The following is a 23908-nucleotide window of genomic DNA, read 5'->3' as shown; positions in this document are numbered from 1 at the left end:
TCACTGATGCAGCCTTCTGTCATCACCCTCTGTCTCCGACAACTGAGCCAATTTTCAATCCACTTTATCAAATTACCCTGTATCCCAAGTGAATGTCACCTCTTATTGTTCTGAACTCCAAGGAGTACAGGACCAAACCAGTTTAATCTTTCCTCGTATGGCAGTCCCTCTATACCTGGGACCAGCCTGGTAAACCTCTTCTGTATACAGCCTCTAGTGAGAATATGTCTTTCCTTAAATAAGTTAGATCTTGATCTGTATCTCAATTCAATGATGAATAATAGGGGCCCAAAACAGATCCCTGTGGTGCGCTTCCAGTTACTAAAGCAGCCTTCTGGTTGCCTCACTACAGGAAGGATGTGGAAGCTATTGAGAGGGTGCAGAGGAGATTTACAAGGATGTTGCCTGGATTGGGAGGCATGCCTTATGAAGATAGGTTGAGGGAGCTGGGACTCTTCTCCCTGGAGAGACGAAGGTTAAGAGGTGACCTGATAGAGGTTTATAAAGTGTTGAGAGGAATAGATAGGATGGCTTCTCGGAGGCTATTTCCCAGGGCTGAAATGGTCGCTACGAGAGGACACAGGTTTAAGGTGCTGGGGAGCAGGTACAGAGGAGATGTTAGGGGTAAGTTTTTCACTCAGAGGGTGGTGAGTGAGTGGAATTGGCTGCTGTCGGTGGTGGTAGAGGCAAGCTCGCTGGGGTCTTTTAAAAGACTTCTGGATGAGTACATGAGATTTAATGGGATTGGGAGTTACAGATAGTTCTATGGCCTGGTAGGTATGGATATGATCGGTGCAACTTGTGGGCCGAAGGGCCTGTTTGTGCTGTAGTGTTCTATGTTCTATGTTCTATCACCCTCTGCCTCCTACAACTGAACCAATTTTTGCCATTGCATCGCCATTCCTTCACAGTCGCTGGGTCCCAATCCTGGGACTCCCTCCCTAACAGCACTGTGGATGTACTTACCGACATGGACTGCAGTAGTTCAGGAAGGCAGCTCACCACCACCTTCTCAAGGGAAATTAGGGCTGGACAATAAATGCTGGCCTAGCCAGCAACACCCATGTCCCACAAAAGAATATATATATAGATGATGTTTAACATGGCAGAGTAAATGGACAGGGAGGGAGGGCATTCACGGTAACCAGCAAGAGGTTTCCTTTTACAGATTTTGACCTGATGTTGTGAGGTGATACCGAGTCAGGAGTCAGCGATTAGGACTCCCAGGGCCACTCCTTCCTGACTGCAGGCCGGTGTGTATCACCACCTCCGCTGGGCCTGTCCTGCTGTTAGATGTACCCGGGAATGGAGACGGAGGATTCGGAGACAGCAACAATCAGTGTGATTCAGTAGCCATGCCTCTGACCGTTTGCAGGGCAGGAATATATCGGTGGCAGAAAGTCAGTCAGCAGAGGACACAGATATAAGCTCATTGACAAAGGATCCATGGAGGATGGGTGAGGGGGTTATTGTTTTACTCATGAATTGTGGTGATCCAAAATGGATTACCTGGTATTAGAGTGGAAACAGATTGCCTCCAACCTTTGCAAAGTATTGGATTGATATTTGCTGGAGAAAATCTTGCCGGGCAATGAAACAAAGAGGGGGGGAGGGGGACCACAGAAGCCAGGGGAATCTCTGCAATGCAGGAGAGGCCGTTTGGCCCATCAAGTATGCACCTGCCCTTTCCCTGTAACTCGACACATTTAGCATGGCCAATCCACCTAACCTGCAGTGGAAGGGAACCGGAGCACCCAGAAGAAACGCACGCAGGCAAGGGGAGAATGCGCAAACTCTGCACAGATGGTGACCCCAAGCCAGGAATCAAACACAGGTCCCTGGTGCTGTGAGGCAGCAGTGTTAACCGACTGTGCCACCCCTAATGGAATAACTGTTTTAAAAGGGCAGTACAGTCACCACGGGCCAAATGGCCTCCTCTGTCCATTTACTTGCTGGAAGGCTCAGAATCACATGAGCTAAACATTTAGCTGAGTGAAACCTCACTGATTCATTCAGCTTTCGACCTCAGAAATTTCTTTCATCAAATATACCATTCGATACAACGCCAGCAACGTGAACTGTGGTCACTGTGGCTGTGACTTAGTGGATAGCACAGTCACTCTGAATCACACAGTCAGAGGTTCAAATCCCCTCTCTGAATACTGAGCCCCTCATCCAGGTTACTACTGGGTGCACAGTGCCGAGGGGGTGCTGCACCGTCCGACAAACCATCATTCAGATATGATGTTAAACAGAGGCCTGCCTACTCTCCGATATTGATTGAAGGATGAATATTGGATGAAGACACTGGGGGCAGCTCCCCACTCAGTAAGCAATGCTGTGTGATCTGTTACATTTATCAGACAGAGCAAGTGGGTTCACTGACAGTGCAGCACTCCCACAAACAGCTTGGATTGTGGGCTCAAATTCCTGGGACAGGATTCAAATCCTTCACGTTCTGGCTCAGAGGCAAAAATGTTATCCTCTCAGCTACAATGACCCCCAGGGCCTGCATTCCATCCTGCGGTTAGATTAAACATCTGATTGCTTTCTGTACCATCTAACTCTGCTGAAGAAGACTGGCAGCCTGTGTTTACCTGCATATCAAAGACTTATCTACACTTCAAAGTGCTGTGGGATGTATCTGAGAGATGTGATGAAGTAATGTTGCAACCTCAGAAGATGTGTCCCCTGCATCTCACATCCTGTGCATGAGCCTACAGCTGTTAAATGAGGCTGTGAATAGTGCTGGTTTGATACAGTCAAGGTTCGTTGAGGTGATATGCCTGAGTGGTGTTGGTATTAATAATTAGCCGAACTTGAAAAGGGGACTCACACAGAATAAGCCACACGGGCAGGAACTATCTACTGAGTCTGGGAACAAAGACAGCAGAGACTGAGAGAAAAACAGGTGGGTAAGGGGCTCTGAAGAAGTGTCAAGATCAATGGGATAGAAAGAGAGAGGGGGCTTGACATCATCCTCCATTTATATAGCGCCGTGAACATCCAAAAACACTCATCGACACTTCCACAGGAGTATTAACAGACTTTTATACTAAACTGCATAATACACGATCGGACCAAAAACTTGGTTAATAAGGTCAGTTTTAAGGAGCGAATTGGAGAGAGCTGGAGAGGTCTGGGAAGGGAATTCCAGAGCTTAGTAATGGTTGCCAGTGGGGGGGTCGATTTAAAATCAGGATGCACAAGAGGCCAAAATGATGGAGAGTAGAGATCACGAAGGGATGTAGGTGCAGAGGTGGTCACAGAGATCGGAGCAAGTTCAGGGAGGGAGGTGTTCCTGTGTCAGATTGTCACAACGGGGCAGGGAGAAGGTATTTACAATGGAAGAAAAATGTTGAGAGGACAAAAGAGGAACAAAGGACTGAGAAAGAATCAGGCAGAGAAAAGCAGGAAGGAGGAAACGTTAAAAGGAGAGCAAGTGAAAGATCGGTGAGGGGGAACAGAGAGAGTGTGGGGGGGGCGGGAAGAGGTTTTCACTATCTTGGAATGCACTCATTGCGTGGGTGATTGAACTAACCTCAGCTAACGATGAACGAATGTTTACTCAATACAGTCAGTGTAAAGTTCTGTGGATGGTACAATTTTTCAGTGAAAGTTAATTTCGGTTCGTCTCCTGTTAAGCAATTATTGAACAGGAAACCGCTTCGCTTGATGAAGTAATATTTCTCCTGTGGGTAAGTTAGATGTTTAAAATCCTCATATTGCAATACAGAGAGTGCAATGATAGTTCACCTGCTCGTTCTGGGGATACTGTGAGTGTCTAACGAAGAGAGATTGGGCAAACTGGGCCACTAATCTCTAGAATTTCGAAGAATGAGAGGTGATCTCATTGATAACTACAAAATACTTTTTGGAATAGACAGGGTGGACGTGGGTAAGATGTTTCTCTTGGTTGGGGGTCTAGAACCAGGAACACAATTTCAAGATAAGGGGAAAGCTAATTAGGAAGAACATAGAACATAGAACACTACAGCACAAACAGGCCCTTCGGCCCACAAGTTGCTCCGATCATATCCATACCTACCAGGCCATAGAGCTATCTATAACTCTCAAGCCCATTAAATCCCATATACTCATCCAGAAGTCTCTTAAAAGACCCCAGCGAGTTCGCCTCCACCACCACCGACAGCAGCCGATTCCACTCACTCACCGCCCTCTGAGTGAAAAACTTAACCCTGACATCTCCTCTGTACTCGCTTCCCAGCACCTTAAACCTGTGTCCTCTCATAGCGACCATTTCAGCCCTGGGAAATAGCCTCCGAGAATCCACCCTATCTATTCCTCTCAACATTTTATAAACCTCTATCAGGTCGCCTCTCAATCTTCGTCTCTCCAGGGAGAAGAGACCAAGCTCCCTCAACCTATCCTCATAAGGCATGCCTCCCAATCCAGGCACCATCCTTGTAAATCTCCTCTGCACCCTCTCAATAGCTTCCACATCCTTCCTGTAGTGAGGTGACCAGAACTGCGCACAGTACTCCAAGTGGGGTCTGACAAGGGTCTTATAAAGTTGCAGTATTACCTCCCGACTCTTAAACTCAATCCCTCGATTAATGAAGGCCAGTACACCATACGCCTTCTTGACCACATCCTCCACCTGCGAGGCCGATTTAAGAGTCCTATGGACCCGGACCCCAAGATCCTTCTGCTCTTCAACACTGCTAAGACTCCTACCCTTGAATTGTACTCCTTCATCCCATTGGACCTGCCAAAATGGACCACTACACATTTATCCGTGTTGAAGTCCATCTGCCACTTCTCCGCCTACTCTTGCATCCTATCTGTGTCTCGCTGCAACTTCTGACATCCCTCCAGACTATCCACAACACCTCCAACCTTCGTATTGTTGGCAAACTTATAAACCCATCCCTCCACTTCCTCATCCAGGTCATTTATGAAAATGACAAACAGCATTTTGAAGATGAGGAGAAATTATTTTGATAGAGGGTTGTGAATCTTTGGAATTTTCTACCACGGAGAGATGTGGAAGCTGGATCACTGAGTATGCTTAAAGCAGAGATTGATAGATCTCTGACGGATAATAATGGAAATGGATATGGGGATAATGGACTGCTTCAGTATCTGAGGAACAGTGAATGATGGACATTGTCCAGTCATCAGCAAACATCCCCACCTTTGATCTTATGTTGGAGGGAAGGTCATCGATGAAACATGATGAAGATGGATGGACCCAGGGCACTACCCTGAGGAGCTGCTGCATTGATAGTTTGGAGCTGAGATGAATGACCTCCAACCATCTGCCTTTGTGCCAGGTATGACTCCAGATGCATGAGTTTTATTCCCCCTTTTTCCCATTGAATCCATAGTATCATAGAACCCCTACAGTGCAGAAGGAGGCTATTTGGCCCATTGAGCCTGCACCGATGACAATACTACCCAGGCCCCCCTCCTGTAAACCCACGTATTCACCCTGTTAATGCCCCCTGACAGTAGGGGGTAATTTAACACGGCCAATCAACAGAGCTCATTCGTCTTTGGAGTATGAGAGGAAACTGGAGCACCCAGAGGAAATCAAAGAACAACACAGCACGGGAAACAGGCCCTTCGGCCCAACGAGCCCGCGCCGCCGTCCCACTGTCTCAGTGTCCTATTCATGATAATCCAGATAGACACAGGGAGAACATGCAAACTCCGCACAGTCACCAAAAATCCAGGAATACTAGGGCTCTTTGATGCCACATTTGGTCAAATGCAGCCTTGATATCAGCTCTGGAATTCAGTTCTTTTGTCCATGTTTGGACTAAGGCTGAAATGAGGTCAGGGGCTGAGTGACCCTGGCGGAACCCAAACTGGGCGTCACTGAGCAGATTATTGCTGAGCAGGTGCTGCTTGACAGCGCTGTCAATGACCCCCTTCCATCACTTTACTGATGATCGAGAGGAGACTGATTGGACGGTAATTAGCCGGGTTGGATTTGTTTGGTTTCTTGTGTACAGTTTTCCACATTCCTGTGTAGATGCCAGTGTTGTAACTGTACTGGAATATCTTGTGTGGGGATGTGGCAGGTTCTGGAGCACAGATCTTCAGTACTATTGTCGGAATGTTATCAGGGCCCATTGCCTCTGCAGTATCCAGTGCCTCCAACTATTTCTTGATATCCCGTAGAGTGAATTGAGTCGAAGACTGATGGGATCTCTGGAGAAGGCTGAGATGTATCACCCACTTGGCACTTCAGGCTGAAGATTGCTGCAAATATCTCAACCTTATCTTTTGCACTGATGTGCTGGGCTGGGCTCCTCCATCATCGAGGATGGGGATATTTGTGGAAACTCCTCCTCGAGTGAGTTGTTTAATTGTCCACTACCATACACGACTGGAGACTGCAGAGTTTAGATCTGATCCGTTGGTTGTGAGATTGCTGAGCTCGGTCTATCACTTGCTGTTTTTACCATTTGGCATGCGATAGTCCTGTGTTGTAGTTTCATCAGGTTGACACCTCATTTTTAGGTATATCTGGTTGCTCCTCCAGTCTCCATTGAACCAGGGTTGATCCCCTGGCTTGGTGGTAATGGTAGAGTGGGGGTTATTCTGGGCCATGAGATTACAGACTGGGGTTGGGTACAATTCCGCTGCTGTTGATGGCCCACTGCACCTCATGGATGCCCAGTCTTGAGTTGCTGGATCTGTTTAAAATCTGTCCCATTTAGCACAGTGATAGTACCACACAACATGATGAGGTTATTCTCAATGTGAAACTGGGTCTTTGTTTACATGGTGACTATGTGATGGTCACTCTTACCGAAATTGTCCTGGGACTGATGCATCTGTGACAGGCAGGTTGATGAGGGTGAGGTAATTTATGTTCTTCTCTCTTGTTGGTTCCCTCACCACCTGCCTCGGTCCCAGTCTAACAGCAATGTCCTTTAGGACGCGACTAGCTCAGTCTGTGGTGGTAATACCAAGCCACTCCTGGTGAAGTCTCCCATCTAGCGTACATTCTGAGTCCTTGCCACCCTCTGTGCTTCCTCCAAGAGATGTTCAACATGGTTGATTCAGCAGCTGAAGGAGGAACAGTACATGTGACTCCAGTCCCACCCCATGTGCTATTACTCACTGAAATGGCTGAAGGGAAGAAACCATCTATCCTTGTAGGCATCTAGGGATGAGCAACAAATATCTAATTGCCAACATAACTCAACTTTCTGCAAGTAAACTTGTTTTACAAAACTCACAATATCAGCATGTGTTAATCAGTCCAGTGGGGCCCACATTGTGACAGTGACCGCATAGAACCCTACAGTGCAGAAAGAGGCCCTTCAGCCCATCGAGTCTGCACAGAACACAATCCCACCCAGACCCTACCCCCATATCCCTCCATATTTTACCCACTAATCCCTCTAACCTACGCATCCCTGGACACTAAGGGGCAATTTCTTAGCACGGCCAATCAACCTACCCCGCACATCTTTGGACTGTGGGAGGAAACCCGAGCACCCGGAGGAAACCCACGCAGACACGAGGAGAATGTGCAAACTCCACACAGACAGTGACCTGAGCCAGGAATCGAACCCAAGACCCTGGAGCTGTGAAGCAGCGGTGCTAACCCACTGTGCTACCGTGCCACCCTCTGTGGTTAAATGGGAAAGGACACACAGTGACTTCATTCCAACACCAAGACCAGCTCTAAAAGATTGGTAGCTGAGGGCATCTGTTGGTATTCTAACCCAGTAAAGCTCAATGGCAACTGTGAAATCAAACTGGGTGGGATCTGTTTACAACGGAGTGTAAAGTGGATCAGAGGTACTCCTGGGGTAGATTAAAGATTCAGTGGATGGATAATGTGTGTGATTGCACCAGAGAGGGTGCAGAGGAGGTTCACCAGGATGCTGCCTGGAGCGTTCCAGCTATGGAAAGGGAATAGTAAGGCTGGAGTTGCTCTCCTTAGAGCAGAGAAGGCTGAGAGGGGGTGCTGATCGAGGTGTACAAAGTTATGAAGGATATTGATAAGGTAGATAGGAAGAAATCTTTCCCCTCTGTAGAGGGGTCAATAACCAGGGACATGGATTTAAGGTGAGGAGAAGGAGATTTGAGGAAAATTATTTTCACCCAGAGGGTGATGGGAGTCTGGAACTCAGTGCCTGAAAGGGTGGTGGAGACAGGAACCCTTGCAACATTTGAGAAGAATTTAGATGAAACACCAGAGTGTACAAGGCTACGGGCCAGGTACTGGAAAATGGAATTAAAATAGATAGCTTGAGGCTGGCGCAAACATGATGGGCCAGAGGACCTCTTTCTGTGCTGTAACACTCTATGTCCAGAACTTTACCGTCCCACCCGCCATGGGAACCAGAGCGGGTGAGGGGCAGACCATGGAAAGATCCATTGAACTCGGGCGAGATGTTACGGTTTCGGGATGAGTGAAGCTGTAAAATACCATGACTCCATTGGGTGGAGCACATCTGGTCTGACAAGAATGAATTTGCCCCATTGGGCCGAATATTCTCCCCTTTCCCGAAGCTTTGCTGCGCTGTTATTAATAATAACATGAATGGTTTTTCTGTCCCACAGCTGGTGTGTCACAGCAGGTAGTTCAACCCTTGGGTTTCTGAGACACGGTTCCTGCCTCACCGCAGCTGCAGTAATGGATTCGGGATGCCAGTCTCCAAGCCTGGCAGGATTGAAGACGGCTGTGGGAGATTTCCTGGATTCACTGGGTGAAATGTTAAGCAGTGATTGCCAGCAGCTGACCTGCAGAGCTCCACAACTCCTTCAGAGGATCAGAGAAACGGTGAGTACAACAAAACCCAGTGTGATCTAGACAAACCGTCCAGGGGGGATCCATAACTCCGTTCCCTCTGTGGGTTGAACCAATCTCAACCTGGGATGTTGGCGGGGGGGGGGTGAACAGAAAGAGGCCATTCAGCCCATCAAGCCAATTCCGCCATTCACTGAGATCACAGCTGATCTGTATCTTTAACTCCATTTACCCATTTTTACCCTCAGCCAATAGAAACCCACCCATCAAACTTTGACATTTTCAGTTGCCCCGCCATCCCTGCCCCAGTTCAACACTTAGAGGTAGAGTTTGAGATTCCACTCCCACTTACATGACGAAGGATCTCCTGACAAGTTCAGCTAATGTCCTGGGGACCTGGGTTCGAATCCCACCACGGCAGATGGTAGAACTTGAATTCAAAAAAAAAGTGACCATGAAACCATTGCCAATTGTCAAAAAGACCCGTCTGGTTCACTAATGTCCTTTAGGGAAGGAAATCTGCCGTCCTTACCCGGTCTGGCCTACATGTGACTCCAGAGCCATGGCAATCTGGTTGACTCTCAACTGCCCTCCAAGAACAGTTAGGGATGGGCAATAAATGCTGGCCAGCCAGTAACATACATGTCCCATGAATGAATAGACAAAAAGAATAATTCCAGCATCTTGGTGGTAAAGACTGACATTTCATGAGATTTACAATAATTTTGTTAGATTTGTCAACTTGATTTTGGTTATTTTCAAACTTGAATTCCTAAATCTCTCTGCTCTTCCACTGTTCCTTTCCTCTTCCTTTAGAAAATGCTGCAATCGATCTTTCTCAAATCCAAAATGGATGACTTCACTCTGCAATGGCCTTTGTTGTCCCATAATTTGCCTCAGTACCTCAGCGAGGGTGTGGGAGGTCGTGAGCGAGGATGAAGGAGGCAGGATTTTACCCTCAGTTGGATATTACAGCCCTCGGCAGAGTTATAGAGTCACAGATTCATAGAGGTTTACAACATGGAAACAGGCCCTTCGGCCCAACTTGTCCATGTTGCCCCTTTTCTTAACTCCTAAGCTAGTCCCAATTGCCCATGTTTGGCCCATATCCCTCTATACCTATCTTACCCATGTAACTGTCTAAACGCTTTTAAAAAGACAAAATTGTACCCACCTCTACTACTACTTCTGGCAGCTTGTTACAGACACTCACCACCCTCTGTGTGAAAAAATTGCCCCTCTGGACACTTTTGTATCTCTTCCCTCTCACCGTAGACCTATGTCCTCTAGTTTTAGACTCACCCACCTTTGGGAAAAGATATTGACTATCTAGCTGATCTAGAGGTTTTCGTGGGCGGATAGCCAAGTAAAAATGTTGAGGGTGTCGTTATCATGGGCCATTAATGGCCACTTCTGGGCCTCATCGACAAATCCAACAAAATTACAGAAAACCTCGTGAAATGTCAGCCTTTGCCTCCAAAACGCTGGAATATGAAAGCATCATGTTTTTCAAACAGACATAGATAGGTTCTGGATAAATAAAGGGATCAAAGGTTATGGGGAAATGGTAGAATGAGAAAAATAATCAGCCATGATTGAATGGCAGAGCAGACTCAATGGGCCGAGTGGCCTAATTCTGCTCCTTTGTCTTATGGTCTTAGGGTCTCACTGCAGTTCTGGAGACCAGAGGCCCACATTTCTCCTCCTTTCTTTCCTATCTATTTCAGCCATGCACACCCCTTGCCGCACTCTGCCAGCCTGGCACTGCCCCTCAGACCCTCCAGCAGCCACGCCCACTATCCCTTGCCTCGGTGGAACCTCATCTTGGGGAATTGGCTGCAGTCCCAGCAGTGGCCACTGACCCCGAGTGTCACTGCTGAGACCTGAAAAGCTGCGGGCCATTTGATTGGCCAACAGTTCTTGGAGGTAGCAGAACGGCCTGTCAGCAGTTAAAGGATGACAGGACAACACCACAACACGGGGCTGGGATCGCCCGCAGGCTTTTCACTGGGGTGGAGGGGACTCCGGTGTCCCAGAAAATCCAGCCTCTCTGCTGGGGCCTGGTATGGTGCGGGGAATATATTGTATTGTACCATCACAGGTTCCAATACCGTCCCTCCCATCTACACCTGGCATAATATGTGACTGGCAATCAGCCATTGGATAATTAAATTTGCTGGATAAGGATAGGAGGCAATAAATGGAGTTAAGGTGCAGATCACATCTCACTGAACACCAGAACAGGCTCGAGGGGCTGAATGGACTCGTCCTGCTCCAGTGTTCCTGGTGGCAAAGCAGGATGGTCTGCTCAGGGGTCATTTGGCAATCATGCGCCCATCATGATGCCTGCCTAATCTAAAACCGCATGCACTTAGAGTCTGTATCCTTCCGTTCCCATCCCATTTATGTATTTGTCTAGTTGCCCCTTTAAATGCCGCTGTTGTACCTGCTCCCACCCCCTCCCCGGGCAGCACGTTCCAGATATTCACCGTCCTCTCTGTAACAAGAACTTGCCTTGCTCATCTCCTCTAAACTTTTCCCCTCGCACCTTAAACCTACGTCCACTCCTACTAGACTTTTCTACCCTAGGAAAGAGCATCTGACTATCCACTCTGTCCATGCTCCTTATAAACCTCTTGTAAACCTCTATCGGGTCATCCCTCAACCTTCATCTTTCCAGTGAGAACAAACCGAGTTTATCCAATCTCTCCTCATAGCTAATACCCTCCAGACCAGGCAACATCCTGGTAAACCTCTACTGCACCCTCTCCAAATCATCCACATCCTTCTGGTAGTGTGGTGACCAGAACTGTACACAATATTCTTAATGAGGCCTAACTAAGTGTAGCCACTTGCTACAAAACTGAGCCAGCAAGGCTGAGAATATTTCGGCCTTACTGTTGACACCGATGTATCTGGTCTAGTGGAGGGGGGGCAACAAACCATAACCATAGAACTCTACGGTGCAGAAAGAGGCCCTTCGGCCCATCGAGTCTGCACCGAACACAATCCCACTCAGCCCTACCCCCATATCCCTACATATTACACCCAAATTGGAACATTGGAAAGTCTATCAGTTTTAGAATATCAGTGAGGAGCAGAATACTTTCCCTCATGGTAAAATAGTCAGCTGCCACTTAGCAGGAATCTGCGCTCTTCGAACACCATCTACGCCCAGTGGTGTCCAGGAGAGTCAGCGTTCAGTGGGGAGGGCAGAAGTGGCTGGAGTTGAAAATGAGCCACATTCATCGAGTAAAGTCTTCAGGGGAAGAATATTAAGGGCAGCGTGGTCCCTGATCCTCACTGTAACAATCTACGTGTGAGACAGCTCTCGCCAGGCAGCTGGACTGCAATAACCTTACCTTTATTCTTTCTTGCAGCATTTCCAGCCCCCGGAAAGCAGCTCAGTGCTTCTTCAGCAGCTGATCAGCAAGCTGGAGGAATGTCAGAAAGAAGTCTGTAAAAATCTCCAAGTGAGTTCCACAGAGAATCCAGAGCAGGAGCGAGAACAGGAAAAATAATGATCGTATGTGGTGCTGTACCTGTCCTGGGAGTGTTTGATGGGGACAGTGTAGAGAGAGCTTTACTCTGTATCTAACCCTGTGCTGTACCTGTCCTGGGAGTGTTTGATGGGGACAGTGTAGAGAGAGCTTTACTCTGTATCTAACCCCGTGCTGTACCTGTCCTGGGAGTGTTTGATGGAGGACAGTGTAGAGGGAGCTTTACTCTGTATCTAACCCCGTGCTGTACCTGTCCTGGGAGTGTTTGATGGGGACAGTGTAGAGGGAGTTTTACTCTGTATCTAACCCCGTGCTGTACCTGTCCTGGGAGTGTTTGATGGGGACAGTGTAGAGAGAGCTTTACTCTGTATCTAACCCTGTGCTGTACCTGTCCTGGGAGTGTTTGATGGGGGACAGTGTAGAGGGAGCTTTACTCTGTATCTAACCCTGTGCTGTACCTGTCCTGGGAGTGTTTGATGGGGGACAGTGTAGAGGGAGCTTTACTCTGTATCTAACCCCGTGCTGTACCTGTCCTGGGAGTGTTTGATGGGGGACAGTGTAGAGGGAGTTTTACTCTGTATCTAACCCCGTGCTGTACCTGTCCTGGGGAGTGTTTGATGGGGGGACAATGTAGAGGGAGTTTTACTCTGTATCTAACCCCGTGCTGTACCTGTCCTGGGAGTGTTTGATGGGGGGACAGTGTAGAGGGAGCTTTACTCTGTATCTAACCCCATGCTTTACATCTCTGTGAGTGTTTAGAATCATAGAGATTTAGAGCATGGAAACAGACCCTTTGTCCCAACTTGTCCATGCCACCCTTTTTTTAACCACTAGTTCCAATTGCCCGCATTTGGTCCATATCCCTCTTTACTCATCTTACTCATGTAACTGTCTAAGTGCTTTTTAAAAGACAAAATTGTACCCATCTCTACTACTACCTCAGGCAGATTGTTCCAGACACTCAGTACCCTCTGTGTGAAAAAAATGTCCTCTGGACACTTTTGTATCTCTCCCCTTAAACCTATACCCTTTAGTTTTAGACTCCCCTAGCTTTGGGAAAAGATATTGACTATCTAGCTGATCTATGTCCCTCATTATTTTATAGACCTCTATAAAGTTACCCCTCAGCCTCCTACGCTGCAGAGAAAAAAGTTCCAGTCTATCCAACCTTGCCTTATACCTCAATCCATCAAGTCCCAGTAGAATCTCAGTATATCTTTTCTGCACTCATTCTAGTTTAATAATATCCTTTCTAAAATAGTGTGAGCAGAACTGTACACAGTATTCCAAGTGTAGCCTTACCAATGTCTTGTACAACTTCAACAAGACGTCCAAACTTCTGTACTCAATGTTCTGACAAATGAAACCAAGCATGCTGAATGCCTTCTTCACCACTCTGTCCACCTGTGACTCCACTTTCAAGGAGCTATAAACATGTACCCCTAGATCTCTTTGTTCTGTAACTCTCCCCAATGCCCTACCATTAACTGAGTAAGTCCTACCCTGGTTCAATCTACCAAAATGCATCACCTCGCATTTATCTAAAATAAACTCCATCCGCCATTCGTCAGCCCACTGGCCCAATTGATCAAGATTTCATTGCAATCCGAGATAACCTTCTTCACTGTCCTCAATGCCAACAATCTTGATGTCATCTTGGTGTCAATAAAACAAGATAATTTCTGGAGAAAGTTGAATTGTGTGGAGGATAATTATGTTATACAAATTATGCGAAAACATCTATCCCAGTGACTGGGATATTGTTTCCATTCTGACTAAGTTGTCACTACATATTAAAATTACTAGTGATATTCCATAACTCTCAGCAACAGTTTACCCCATTGAGAAAGAAAGACACTGAGAAAGATGAATCGACTGGGGCTAAAGCGGGGAATTAACAGTGATAACAAAAAGAAACATTACCATTCTGCGAAGATTAAAGGCGGGTCAGAAAATCAGAAAAAATTGAGGAACCAGCAAAGAATATCTAAAACACAGGAGAAGTAACAGGAAGGTGACTAAAAATCTAAAAACAGACAGGAAACTTTTCTACAAGTATTTAACTAGGAAATAGTGAGTGAAGTGAGTGTTTGTCTTCTAGAGACAGAGTCTGGGGAATTTTCAATTCCCCAAAACTTCCCAATGATGATTAAAAATCAGGAAGTGAAAATAATCATTGAGGCAGAATTGGGTTTATCACTGGTTTTGATGCACTAACAACGGCTGCTGTTTATTGACAGTGACTGAGCAGCTCCTACGTGCTGTGTCTCGCTCTGGGGGATGTCCCGCTCTCCTGACCCGTGACCTCTTCAGCAGCCACATCATCCCAACATGCATGTGACCACTCGGTCACCAGGGTAATGGCTCACACCTCCCCAGGTCCTGACAGTCGGCGTCCAAGGATCTTAAAAGAACTGGCTGCAGAGACAGTCAGTACATTACTCGTAATCTTCCAAACTTCCTTCGATTCTGGAAGGGTCACAGGAGGTTTGAAAGGATGGAGGCGGAAAGCAGTAATCGAAGGCCAATTAGCCTAACATCCCTCACAGGACAATATTAAGGAGTTTACGGCAGAATAAGTAGAAAGTCATAATGGAATGAGGCAGAGTTAGTACGAAAGGGAAATTGTGTTTAACTAATTTACAAAGAGCAAAGAACAAAGAAACATACAACACAGGAACAGGCCATAGAATCATTGAATCCCTTCAGTACAGAACGAGGCCATTCAGCTCATTGAGTCTGTACTGACCACAGTCACACCCAAGTCCTCAGCCCTCCATGTCTGTACCCATCATGATGCCCTCACTTACAAAAAAAGCTTCTGCCCTCACCCTGTCTGTATCCCTCTATTCCCTCCCTACTCATGTCCCCATCCAGATGCCTCTTCAATGTTGCTGATGTTCCTGTTTCCACCACCTCCTCTGGCAGCACGTTCCAAGCACCCACCACTCTCTGTGTGAAAATCTTTCCCCGCACATCTCCCTTGAACATTCCCCCTCTCACCTTGAACCTGTGTCCCCTTGTAATTCACCCTTCCACCCTTGGAAAAAGCCTCTGATGATCCACCCTGTCTATGTCTGTCATCATTTACTATTTCTCTATCAAGTCCCCCTCAGCCTCCGTTTCTCCTGTGAAAATGATCCTAGTTTCTTTAACCTCCCCTGATAGTCAACACCCTTGAGGCCAGGCAACATCCTGGTGAACCTTCTTTGCATCTTCTCCAAAGCTTCCATGTCCTCCTGACCAAAACTGCACACAATACTCCAAATGCTGCCTAGTCAAGGTTTCATATAGCTGCAATGTGATTTTCCAACTCCTGTACTCAATACCTCAGCTAATGAAGGCAAGCATGCCTTCTCAATCATCTTGGACATTTGTGTTGCCATTTTTAGGGAACTGTGGGCCTGCACGCCCAGATCCCTCTGCATGTTAATATTCCAAAGGGTTCTGCCATTTACAGTATAATTCAATGCTAAATTTGAAACTCCAAAATGTATCACCTTGCATTTGTCTGGATTAAACTCCATCTGCCATTTCTGTACCCAAGTCTCCAATCTATCTACATCCTGTTGTATCCTCTGAAAATCCTCAGCACTATCAGCAACTCCACCAATCTTCATGTCATCTGCAAATTTACTAATCAGGCCACCACATTTTCCTCCAGGTCATTTATATAGACTACAAAGAACAGAGGTCCCAGCACTGATCCCAGCGGAACACCACTAGCTATAGATCTATATTCTGAAAAATACCCATCCATTGCTACTCTCTGCTACTATAAGCAAGCCAGTTCTGTATCCATCTAGCCAGCCCACCCCGAATCCCATGTGATTTTAGTTTTTGTACCATGTGAGACCTTGTTGAGCGCCTTACTAAAATCTACATAAACTACATCCACATCCCTCATCAATTTTCTTTGTCACCTCTTCAATAAACTCAATCAAGTTGGTCAGACATGACCTCCCCCGTAGAAAACCATGCTGCCGGTTACTAACTAGTCCATTTTCCTCCAAATGTCCATGTATCCTGTCCCTCAGTATCTTCTCCAAAATCTTCCCCTTCACTGATGTCAGACTCACTGATCTATAATTTGCCAGATTATCCCTACTTCCTTTCTTAAACAGGAGAACAACACTGGCTATTCTCCAGACCTCTGGGACCTTGCCTGTGATCAAAGGGGATGTGAAGATAACTGTTAAGGCCCCAGCTATTTCTCCCCTTGGCTCCTGGTAACCCGGTATGGATCCCATCGGGCCCCGGGGACTTGTCCACCTGATACTCCTCGAACTTGTTGAGGAAGTAATAAGCAAGGTGGATAAAGGTTGTGGCGTATGTGGAATGCCAAGAGGAATTTGAGAAGCTGCCACATTAAAGGTTACAGCAATAAATAAGAGCTCGTTGTGTAACATATTGACGCGAATCAAGGATTGGTTAGCCAACAGGAAGCAGAGAGTCGGAATAAATGGGTCATTGTTGTGTTTGGAAGCTATAGGGAGTGCCACAGGAATTAGTGCTGGAGCCTCAAACATTAATAATCTAAATCAATAACTGGATATACATTAACTAAATTTATCAGTGACACAAAGGTACATAGAGTAATTTGTCAAGGGGACTTGCAGAGGGCGGGGTGATTTTCCGACCTTGCCGCGCCTGGCACAGATCATGCTGATTCTGGAATGGGGGCATACAGGCCCAAAATTCGGTGCCAGGCCTGGTGCCAATGGTTTGCAATCAGTCCAGTCCTTTTCCCATGGCACAAACAGGATCACACCCAGTAAGGGCATGAGGCTGATGTAGCTTTCAAATATGCATAACCCATTGGACACTGGATTCCCCCAGATCCCGGGATGTTCCAGCCTTCAGGCGTGGGGTGAGAATGGCGAGAGTCAGAACTGGTCTCCATTAGCGGGGACTGGGCACGGTGACTATGCCGGGGGCCATTGATGCCCCGGGCTGGGCGGGGGCTGGCAACTGCCAGTCTGCTGGGGCAGTGCCAAGGAGGTAGGACCTGAGAGGGGGCTATGATGGATTGATGGCGGCGGGGGGGGGGGTGGTGATGTTTGGGGAGACAGGAAAGTGGAGTTGAAATCGCAACCAAGTCTGGCATGATCTTAAAAAATGGCGGGGTGTGTTTGAGGGGAGAATGTCTTCTCCTGCTCCTAAGTGCAATGTTCCTTTGTTCCGAGCTCCGCAACTTTGAAATGGCAATGGGACAGCATCACAACTGGAACAATGATTCGCAATTCTTTTGTTTTCCTTCATTCAGAACAGGAAGTTCAAAGAACCCAGCACGACAATGCAAATGGCAAAGACGCTCGGTAAGTTTTAAAGCGCCCTTCTCATTCTCAAGAAAAAAATCATCGGCTCAGTCTTTTGGGGTCAGAGGCCGCAAACCGTGCGATGGCAATTGTGGTGTTATGTGGGCCGGTTCAGGAGAAACATAGCGCCTGCTCCATCCCCGACACTGCAGGGAATGGTGAGTGCCATTTTGGTACAGGGGGAAGGTACAGATGGTACGTGGGTACACCGGAAGTATGCCGATAGGTCATGGTGTTGGGCAGTGTCTAACGCTGGCTAAACGTTCAGACCTACCATCTCCAACTCCCCTCTTAAACATCCAGAGCTGAGTCTGCGTTCAGTTCCATGGGGGCAGTTCCTGTAACGACCCCAGCCAGGGTCATGAGGTGGGCCTCTTGGAGTATGAGCTCCCTGATTGAGGCCTGATCAGGGAGCCTCAGCTGGGGGTATAATGAGGAGTGTCAGGTTTACTAACACTCCAGGTTCTGACTCTGTACCTGAAGCGCTCTTAGGAATGGAGATAAGTTTGTAAATAAAGGCAATCTGGTGAAAGGACAATTCACCGGAGGAATTATTCCATCCTCCCTCGAGGGGCTATTTCATCCTCCCTCGAGGGGTTATTCCATCCTCCCTCGAGGGGCTATTTCATCCTCCCTCGAGGGGTTATTACATCCTCCCTCGAGGGGTTATTGCATCCTCCCGCCTGTTTAAAGGCTGGTTCATATTTACAGATTGATCTCTCAGCAGTATCGGCAGGCTCGCACTAACTAGCTGCAAGGATTGGGTGGTTGGAGGAATTCAGGAGTTGCTGCTATCTGATAACAGGATCCAAACAAACTACCACAACCAACACACAGCTTCATCTTATTGAGAGAGTTTAGTAACTTACTCAGTCTCACATCTCTCCTCCCACACAGCCCAGTGTCCCAGTTATCCTCTTTGAATATACTCTCAGTTAATATCCATTGCCTGCTTCTTCTGACCTCAACAATTTAACCAACAAACCTTGGCAATGAAATTTGACAAGAATGGGCAGCACGGTGGCAACAGTGATTAGCACTGCTGCCTTTCAGTGCCAGGGACTCAGGTTCGATTCCTGGCTCAGGACACTGTCTGTGTGGAGTTTGCACATTCTTCCCATATCTGCGTGGGTTTCCTCTGGCTGCTCTGGTTTCCTCCCACAATCCAAAGATGTGTGAGTTAGATTAGGATTGATCATGCGAAGTTGCCCCTTAGTGTCCCAGGATGTGTGGGTTTGGGGGTTTCGTGAGGTAAATATGTGGGGTTACGGGGATAGGGGCTGGGTAGGATGCTCTGGGTAGGCCGCAGCTGGAGTACTGTGTGCAGTTTTGGGCGCCGCATCTGCGCAAGGATATTTTGGCCTTGGAGGGAGTGCAGAGGAGGTTTACTAGGCTGATACCGGAGTTGAGGGGGTTGAGCTATGAGGAGAGGCTGAATAAACTAGGCTTGTACTCGTTAGAGTTTAGAAGAATGAGGGGAGATCTCATTGAGACGTATAAGATGATGAATGGGATGGATAGGATAGAGGTGGAAAGACTCTTCCCGCTCAAAAAAGACAGTAGGACTAGGGGGCACAGCCTCAAGATAAAGGGGGGGCGGTTCAGAACAGAGTTGAGGAGGAACTTCTTCACTCAAAGGGTGGTGAATCTCTGGAATTCTCTGCCCGTTGAAGTGGTGGAGGCTGCCTCGCTAAATATTTTTAAGAAGCGGGTTGATGGGTTCTTGATAAGAGAGGGGATTAAGGGTTATGGGGAGAGGGCGGGAAAGTGGAACTGAGCCACGACAGATCAGCCATGATCTTATTGAATGGCGGGGCAGGCTCGAAGGGCTAGATGGCCTACTCCTGTTCCTATTTCTTATGTTCTTATGTTCTCTGTCAAAGAGTCAGTGCAGACTTGATGGGCCAAATGACCTCCTTTTGCGCCGGAGGGATTCTATGATTCAGTCACAGGCTCCTCACACAGTCATTGTGCGCATGTTGATAACTACTGTGAGGGCACTGAGGACAACACCAAGCCAGGGTGTCAGACCCTCTCAGGGGGCAGCATCGAGGAGGAGTGGGTCAGAGGCAGCGGAGAAAGGGCAGTACAGAGATCTGGGTGGATTTGTGGAACGGACAGATGGTTGTCAAACCTAGTTTACTGTAGAACATAGAACATAGAACATAGAACACTACAGCACAAACAGGTCCTTCAGCCCAGGAGTTGCGCCGATCACATCAACACATCAAAAATAAAAGCAAATTACTGCGGATGCTGGGATCTGAAACCAATGGAGAAAACACTGGAAAACCTCAGCAGGTCTGGCAGCATCTGTACGGAGAGAAAAGAGCTGATGTTTCGAGTCCAGATGAGCTTTGACAAAGGGTCACCTGGACCTGAAACATCAGCTCTGATGCTGCCAGACCTGCTGAGATTTTCCAGCACTTTCTCTTTTGGTTTATTGTAAATATTTGTGATGTATCTTTCAAGAGAAAACAAGGAAGAAGAGTGTATGTTAAATGGTGTAAATTTTTATAGACTGCATAGACTTACCAGCGTGACACCAGGGAGGGAGAGTCTGCTTATGAGGCTTGAGAAACTAGAACTCTTCCCATTAAGATCAATAAAGGAAATTAGCAACACAAACTGGTGAATGTGAACAAGGGGCGAGTATTTCCTCTGGGTGCAGTTCAAGATTCATTGAGACACATTAATAAGGAGGAGGCATAGAGGGAAATCAGGGGATGGTAGTCATGTGGAGTTCAGATCTTTGAAATACGAACAGGCCTTTTAGTTCTGATGAAGAACTAGATGCACTCAACACATCAACTCTGTTTCTCTCTCCACAGATGCTACCAGACCTGCTGAGTTTTTTCCAGCATTTTCCAGCATGTTTGGGTGGGCCTGGACAAGATGCTCTTTCAGAGGGTTGATGTTGGCTCAGTGGGCTGAATGGCCTCCCTCTGCACTGCCGGGTTGGGCTTATTGAGTTTAGTTCTTCAAACCTCCTGGTGCCACCATGTTTCCATGGCTAAGTGGACGTTCTGCAGGTCAGATGGTTTCATTTCTAATGCTGAGCTGATTTTCCAGAGACGGTATGGGAGGAGAAGAGGAGGTTGATGAAGATGAAGGCTGAATGTAAGGACATGACGGTGATGAGAGCGGTCCTGAGCACAATGCAGCACCAGGTGAAGGAGAAAAATGAAGAGATAGCACAGTGAGTAATGGCACACACACGTATCTCAGCCCCGAGAAGTGATTCGGTATAATAAACCACTCGATTCTTCCAGTGCAGTCCCGGGATTGAGGATAGCTGGTTGTCACTGCATGTAGATGGGTTCTGGGATGGCTGATGAGTCCAGTGCCTGAGTGGCAAACTCTGCTGCATGTGGGGAGCTGGTGCTTGAAGGGGTTCAGTAAGGGAACTGTTTGGAAGCTGGGGCGTTCCCTCCAATTCTCCAATGCTGAGATCACTCAAGGGCTGGAATTTTACCAGCCCTCCATGGGAATTGGTGTGGGCGAGGGGGCGGATCATTGAATTTTACAGTTTCGGAATGAGCAAGGCCGCAAAGTCCCACCCAATGCCTTCAGTGTCTTCTTGAAGGAGCCGTCTCCATTTTGGTCGGCCACAAGCAGGGTCTCCCAGGAGTCAGCGGGGATGTTTCGCCTTTACGGGGATGCTGTGCAGACAGTCTGGAGATATTTCCGCTCTTCTCCTGCTATGACCCAGCAGTCTCTGTCCAGTGGAGTTTGTCGGGTGCGATTAGTGCTCTGTTACTGAGCATGTCAGTTTGAGAGAGCTACTGGATCACCCCCCTTGCCACCAGATTTGCAGGGCAGTTACTGACGTTACTTCCCCAGTGCCGGGTGTAGGCTGCTGAGATCTCTGAAGCAGGCAGGAGCACGGGGAAACTAAATGTTTCCGCTTCTGTTCCTGCTCTGTTGACCCAGGATTCTCTGATTTTGCTTCACGTTTGCTGTTTGTGACCCTTGTTCTGAATATATTTGACAGATTGAGGAGAGCGAGCATTGTCCAGCTGTGGGAACGAGAGAAGCAGAAAGTGCTGTCTCAAGCCTTGGAAAGGTGAGGGGGAACAGGGAACGGGGCACTCCTGCAAATAAAGGCTCACAGCCATCAAGGTCAGTCCACCTCTTGTCCAGCCCCCCCGTGTCTTCTCCTGGCATCTCCCACCCACCTCCAATCCCCTCGTCCTACCCCCCCACTACCCCCACCCCTCACTTTGCCCTCCAACATCCCTGGAACCCACCATCCTTCAAGATCTCCTCTGTCCATCATTTACTTCCTCATTCCCACCCGCTACATATCGGGATGAACTTCATCGCACTAAAGGCTGTGGAAATAGAACATAGAACATAGAACACTACAGCACAAACAGGCCCTTCGGCCCACAAGTTGCGCCGATCACATCATCACCTACCAACCTACAGACCTATCTATAACCCTCAATCTCATTAAACCCCATATACTCATCCAGAAGTCTTTTAAAAGACCCCAGCGAGTTCGCCTCCACCACCACTGACGGCAGCCGATTCCATTCACTCACCACCCTCTGAGTGAAAAACTTACCCCTAACATCACTTCTGAACCTCCCTCCCCGCACCTTAAATCTGTGTCCTCTCGTAGCAACCATTTCAACCCGGGGAAATAGCCTCTGAGAGTCCACCCTATCTATTCCTCTCAACATTTTGTAAACTTCTATCAGGTCGCCTCTCAACCTTCGTCTCTCCAGGGAAAAGAGTCCCAGCTCCCTCAACCTAACTTCATAAGGCATGCCTCCCAGTCCAGGCAACATCCTTGTAAATCTCCTCTGCACCCTTTCAATAGCTTCTACATCTTTCCTATAGTGAGGCGACCAGAACTGCGCACAGTACTCCAAATGAGGCCTGACAAGGGTCTTATAAAGTTCCAGCATTACCTCCCGACTCCTAAACTCAATCCCTCGATTAATGAAGGCCAGTACACCATACGCCTTCTTGACCACCTCTTCCACCTGCGAGGCCGATTTAAGAGTCCTGTGGACCCGGACCCCAAGATCCTTCTGCTCCTCAACACTACTCAGACTTCTGCCCTTGATAGTGTACTCGTTCATCTCGTTGGTTCTGCCAAAATGGACGACTACACATTTATCCGCGTTGAAGTCCATCTGCTACTTCTCCGCCCAGTCCTGCATCCTATTTATGTCCTGCTGCAACTTTTGCCATCCTTCCAGACCATCCACAACACCACCGACCTTCGTGTCATCAGCGAACTTACTTACCCATCCCTCCACTTCCTCATCCAGGTCATTTATGAAAATGACAAACAAATGTGGAAGCCCCTCCCCCCAAAACAACTACCGAGGCTGGGGACCAATTTCAATTTCTCGCAGTTACAAAGTGTTTGGTAAGTGGATTAAAAGTTCTGCAGCTGAGGCAGGAAGACGGTGCGAAGACACAGATCGGCCATTGTTGATGGAATTGTGGAACAGGCTTGGTGAATAAATGGTCTCCTCCTGTTCCTATGCCAGCCCAATAGTGGGGGCACAATGATTAGGCTCAGTCCCTAGGCCAGGGAGAACGGGTGCTGGATCGGACTGGCACAAGAAATGTGACCACAAGATGTCCGTCAGAAATCTCCGACCGGCACTGCAGGGGTCGCGGGGCTGGACGGTGGTCAAGCTGGCCAGCAGTTGGGAGGCTGGCAGTGCGGGGCCACTGTGCATGTACCAATCTTGGTGCTGAGAGATCAGTGCGTGCGCAGTGACCCGCTCAGCGTGCTGGTTACAGCCTCTCCAGCCGAAATAGGCCACGCCACTGAAATGTAATGATATTCATGCTGGCGGCCTGTGCAGTGCACAGAGTGTTGGAGATTCTTCTCTGAACTCCCACTGAAAAAAGTCAGCGTGAATTACTCCAGTTTCCCCACAAATTCGATATTTAGATTATTTTTGGGAGAATTCCGCCCATTAAAAGGGAAAATGTGAAGGGTAATGGGGAATGTTGAGGGTAGGCCTTTGAAAGAACTGGAACAGTTATGATGGGCCGAACGCTCTTCGCCCGTGTTGCATCATCCTGTGCTGCTATGGAGGAGACTGAGTAAATCTTACTGGATTGCTCCCTTTCTGACAGGGAGCGAGCATTGAAAGAAGAGACTGAGGATAAAACGGCTGAGTGGATGGAACTGAAAGAGAAGCTGATTAGGAAGATGAAGGTAACTTCATTCCTGGGTTAACAGATTGAATGGACACTCTGGTTACCACTGTGTGTGGCACTGGCCCGTGTACAGCACCATGTCTCCGGCCCCAGCCCTGGTCACTGCCGAGGTGATCTCACTTGGGGAACGAGCTGTCACACAGTTATTCTCAATG

At 47.7% G+C, this 23908-nt stretch overlaps 1 protein-coding gene across 1 annotated transcript in view; it reads left to right on the top strand.

Moving 5' to 3' along the window:
* Positions 1–3561: 3561 nt before the first annotated feature.
* LOC145341277 (uncharacterized) overlaps positions 3562–23908 on the top strand; it is a 32952-nt gene continuing 12605 nt past the window's right edge. The window contains exons 1-7 of the mRNA XM_080186202.1: positions 3562–3698; positions 8554–8773; positions 12121–12213; positions 17507–17558; positions 20631–20757; positions 21553–21624; positions 23670–23751. Coding sequence (XP_080042328.1) covers positions 8627–8773; positions 12121–12213; positions 17507–17558; positions 20631–20757; positions 21553–21624; positions 23670–23751 — 573 coding nt within the window. The 5' untranslated portion in view covers positions 3562–3698; positions 8554–8626. The remainder of the gene's footprint in view (positions 3699–8553; positions 8774–12120; positions 12214–17506; positions 17559–20630; positions 20758–21552; positions 21625–23669; positions 23752–23908) is intronic.

Source organism: Carcharhinus amblyrhynchos, chromosome 3 (assembly GCF_965287045.1).
Source record: "Carcharhinus amblyrhynchos chromosome 3, sCarAmb.v2.hapA, whole genome shotgun sequence".
NCBI classification, from domain to species: Eukaryota; Metazoa; Chordata; class Chondrichthyes; order Carcharhiniformes; family Carcharhinidae; genus Carcharhinus; species Carcharhinus amblyrhynchos.
This window is presented reverse-complemented; position numbering and strand designations above follow the sequence as displayed.